This window comes from Pseudochaenichthys georgianus, chromosome 6 (genome assembly GCF_902827115.2).
Source record: "Pseudochaenichthys georgianus chromosome 6, fPseGeo1.2, whole genome shotgun sequence".
Taxonomy (NCBI): Eukaryota; Metazoa; Chordata; class Actinopteri; order Perciformes; family Channichthyidae; genus Pseudochaenichthys; species Pseudochaenichthys georgianus.
The window spans coordinates 44,962,556-44,967,449 of NC_047508.1; the positions used below are offsets into that span (position 1 = coordinate 44,962,556).

General features: G+C 40.7%; 1 protein-coding gene across 1 annotated transcript; it reads left to right on the forward strand.

Moving 5' to 3' along the window:
* Positions 1-2,327: 2,327 nt before the first annotated feature.
* Positions 2,328-3,995, forward strand: LOC117448374 (E3 ubiquitin-protein ligase TRIM21-like; the record flags this gene model as incomplete). Its single annotated transcript, XM_034085660.1, has 1 exon — positions 2,328-3,995. A coding segment is annotated over one exon (1,668 nt), but the record flags the coding sequence as incomplete, so codon positions are not given.
* Positions 3,996-4,894: the final 899 nt, after the last annotated feature.

The following is a 4,894-nucleotide window of genomic DNA, read 5'->3' on the forward strand; positions in this document are numbered from 1 at the left end:
TTTTATTGCTCCACCTCTTACTTCTCTTTTTAACCTCTCCCTCAGCACGAACACAATTCCAAAAGTATGGAAGTCTGCTTATGTCTTGCCTTTACTGAAAGGAGGGGAGGCAACTATTTTAAATAACTATAGGCCAATCTCTAAATTGTCAGTTCTGGCTAAGGTTCTTGAACGCTTAGTGAGTGAACAAGTAAAGGAGTTTTTATGTATAAATGATATCCTGTCTAAACATCAGTCAGGATTCAGAAAGAAACACAGCACCATCACTGCCACAATGAAAGTGGTAAATGACATTACTACTATTTTAGATAATAAGCAGAGTTGTGCAGCTCTGTTTATTGACCTTTCCAAAGCGTTTGACACCGTTGATCATCGCATTTTAAAGCAGAGGCTACTCAGTATTGGCCTATCCAGCCTTGCAGTGGGGTGGTTTGTGAACTACCTCTCTGAAAGGTCCCAATGTGTTCATTTTGATGGACTGTCTTCTGAGTGGTTAAACATTTCTAATGGTGTACCTCAAGGTTCTGTTTTAGGACCACTTTTATTCTCCATATATATTAACAGCGTAGGTGATAATGTGGATGAAGCTACTTTACATTTTTATGCGGATGATACTGTGATGTTCTGTGCAGGTCCCTCATTAAAGAGGCTGGTGTTAAATTACAGGCTGTTTTTAACACTATTCAGACTCAGCTCTCTGAATTAAAGCTTCTTTTAAATGTGGTTAAAACCAAGGTAATGCTCTTTCCTAAAGCTAAAAACACACCAGAGCCTGTTTTAGATATTGTAACTACGCAAGGAACAACACTTGAAGTTGTTGCCTGTTACAAATACCTGGGTATCTGGCTTGATGATTGTCTCTTTTTTAAACTCCATGTCAATAACCTGCTTAAAAAACTGAGGGTTAGGCTAGGTTTCTTTTTCAGAAACAAGTCCTGTTTCTCGCTTGAGGCCAGGAAAAGGCTAGTCACTGTGACCTTTTTACCTGTGCTGGACTATGGGGATTTGTTGTATATGAATGCACCTGCCAATTACCTGAGCAAATTGGATGCTGCGTATCACAGTGCTCTGAGATTTGTCACAAATTGTAAAGCGCTTACACATCACTGTACACTGTATACCAAGGCAGGTTTACCATCACTCTCTGTACGGAGGCTCAGTCATTGGTACACGTTTATCTATAAAGCTTTGTTGGGTAAACACCCGTATTATATCTGCTCTCTGATAACACAGAGAGTTGCAAGCAGCTATTGTCTGAGGTCACATGATGTAGTCTTGTTAGATGTGCCAAGAGCAAGGACTGTCTTCGGTAAGACAGCTTTTATGTGCGCAGCTCCACTTGCTTGGAACAATCTTCAGCAAGAATTGAAACTGAGCAATCTCATTCCTCTGCATGTTTTTAAAGCTAGGGTAAATGAAATGCTTGCTGATACAATGGGCACTTGTAAATGTCTATAACTATGTATCCTGTAAATATAATGTATAATGTCCTTTATTGTTTTATGTTTCATGTGGAACCTATATGCTGCAGGTCTCCCTTGAAAAAGAGATCTATGATCTCAATGGGACCAATCTGAATAAATAAAGGTTTGAAATGAAATGAAAACCAGCTGCAGACAGAGTGCAGAAGGGATTTACAGGAGCCACATGCAAGGTCGTTTAGGAGCAATAACAATAATAAATAGGCCTTTGACTTTATTAACAGAACGAACAATTAAGTGGTTTGGCTGTAATAATAAACACAATGATGATTGAGGATACATGTACATCAATTTATAGCGGGGTAGGAAGTACTCGATCATTAATTGAAAACATAAATAAATAAGAATAATGTCCTTTTTAAAAGTCAAATATATTATTGGATTTATAATTATTGATGCAATTTTATTAAATCACTATTTAGTTGATTAATTTATTTTATACTATCTGCAGTAACAAACTACCTGTGAACAATTCATTTATTGGAGTGAAAAGTGCATTAGGTCCTGCTGATATTTTTGTGGAAAAGTACAAATAAAGATTTAAATGGAAAAGTGGAAATATCTCAGTACACAAGTACAGTACCTGAACACATGCACCTTTTTACTCTCCCTGTCATGGTCCTGTGTGCTTTTTAACTATATATTCTAGTTGGCTCAAATTAATGTTTGTAAGTTAATGTTTGTTATTTATTCCTAATAAGATTTAGTCTGAACAATTTAATATCATATTTGATTCATTTATTAGTGTTGAGAAAAAGATCTCTATGGTATCTCTTACTTTCTCAGCACATCTGGGCTCTAATTCACTTTCACTCAGTTTGATTCCAAATAAACAAATTATTAAAAATATATGTTTTTAGTCCTCAGAGTGAAGACATATCTGCTGCCAGCTGTCTGCTGACTGAAGATCAGTGTCTGTGCTCCATCTGTCTGGATGTGTTCACTGATCCAGTCAGCACACCATGTGGACACAACTTCTGTAAAGCCTGCATCTCTCAACACTGGGACACTAAAGTCCCCTATCAGTGTCCCAACTGTAAAAAGTTATTCCACACAAGACCTGAACTGCTGGTCAACACGTTCATCTCTGAGATGCCTGCTCAGTTCAGACAGTCAGCTCAACGGAAAGCCAGCAGCAGCAGCTCAGAGCAACACGTTGTCAAACCAGGAGAAGTTCCCTGTGACGCCTGCACTGGAACCAGACTGAAGGCCCTGAAGTCCTGCCTGGTGTGTCTGGAGTCCTACTGTGAGACTCACCTGGAGCCTCACCTGACAAGAGCAGGCCTGAAGAAACATCAGCTGATCGACCCTGTGGAGAACCTGGAAAGCAGGATGTGTGTGAAGCACGATAAACTGCTGGAGCTGTTCTGTAAGACCGACCAGGTGTGTGTCTGCATGCTCTGCACCTATTCAGAGCACAAGACACATGATGTTGTTCCTCTGAAAGAAGGATATGAAGGAAAGAAGGCTGAGCTGGGGAAGACAGACGCTAAAATTCAGCAGATGATCCAGAAGAGACGACTGAAGATCCAGGAGATGAATCGCTCAGTGGAGCTCAGTAAGGAAGGAGCAGACAGAGAGATGGCAGATGGTGTTCAGGTCTTCACCACTCTAAAGGAGTCTGTTGAGAGAAGCCAGGCCGAGCTCATGGACACCATCAAAGAGAAGCAGAGAGAGACAGAGGAACAGGCTGCAGGCTTCATCAAAGAGCTGGAACAGGAAGTCTCTGAGCTGAAGAAGAGAAGCTCTGAGGTGGAGCAGCTCTCACGCTCTGAAGACCAGCTCCACCTCCTCCAAAGCTTCACGTCCCTGAACGCTGCTCCACCCACCAAGAACTGGACAGAAGTCAGGGTCCGTCCACCTTCATATGAGGGGACTGTGAGGAGAGCTGTGACTCAGCTGGAGGAGACGCTCAGGAAACAGATGAAGAAGCTGCTCGAACTGAAGAGGGTCCAGCAGTATGAGGTGGAGGTGACTCTTGATCCTGATACAGCACATCCCAACCTCATCCTGTCTGCTGATGGAAAACAAGTGAAAGATGGTGATGTGAAGAAGAATCTCCCAGACAATCCAGAGAGATTTAATTCTTCTCCCAATGTTTTAGCAAAGCAGAGTTTCTCTTCAGGAAGATTTTATTGCGAGGTTCAGGTTAAAGGGAAGACTGACTGGGATCTAGGAGTGGCCAGAGAGTCGATCAACAGGAAGGGAAACATCTCACTGTCTCCTCAGAAAGGTTACTGGGTGATAGTGTTGAGGAATGAAAATAAGTACAAAGCTTGTGCTGGTCCTGCAGTCCGTCTCTCTCTGAAGTCTCAGCCTGAGAAGGTGGGGGTGTTTGTGGATTATGAGGAGGGTCTGGTCTCCTTTTATGATGTTGATGCTGCAGCTCTGATCTACTCCTTCACTGGCTGCTGCTTAAAAGAGAAACTCTACCCATTCTTTTGTCCCTGTAACAACAATGGTGGTAAAAACTCTGCCCCTCTGATCATCTCTCCTGTCAATCACACTGAGTAGAACAACCCTTTGATTTGAAATCAGGTTCAATATCATGTAATGTTATAAATTAATGTGTTAGGGGATGGGCGTTGTTTACACTTTATTATCAGATTGAGATCAATGCATATTCTTCTGTAAATGTTTTCATTGCTGCTTCATCAGCAAACCCATTTGACTAGATAGTTTGAACAAATCTGATGAATTCTAAAAACTCTATTACCTGCCTTTGAAACTGTAATATCATAGAAGAAAAACATATTGAACTAGAGAATGCAATTCCTGAAGAAGTGGGAATGCTTTATGCTGAAATGTAATGTGTAAGAAGAAAGTGAAGAATTGAGATTGAAATGATACATGAGAAGAAAAGAAAGTAAAAAGGCACCAAATAATATAATTAAGAACACCATGAGCTGTTCTCCGATGAGCTGAACATACCTCTCACAGTCGAGATAGTTTATAGGAAGTGTGCCATAATGTTGTTTATAAGGTTTTGGGGGGTGTGTGTGTGTGTGTGTGTGTGTGTGTGTGTGTGTGTGTGTGTGTGTGTGTGTGTGTGTGTGTGTGTGTGTGTGTGTGTGTGTGTGTGTGTGTGTGTGTGTGTGTGTGTGTGTGTGTGTGTGTGTGTGTGTGTGTGTGTGTGTGTGTGTGTGTGTGTGTGTGTGTGTGTGTGTGTGTGTGTGTGTGTGTGTGTGTGTGTGTGTGTGAGTGAACAGCTGATTTGATATGAGGGACATCTGAGGATACATTTAATTTGTTTTAGTTTTTTCATAGATCTTTTCTTGAATGTATTTTCTTTCTTGTTGGTATTAGTTAATTTAATAATTTTTTGGAGCAAGTACATGTTTGGTGTCATGTTGAAAATAATCTTGAATGTAATGTAATTAAACCCCTACTCCTATGCTCAATAAAAGTATACA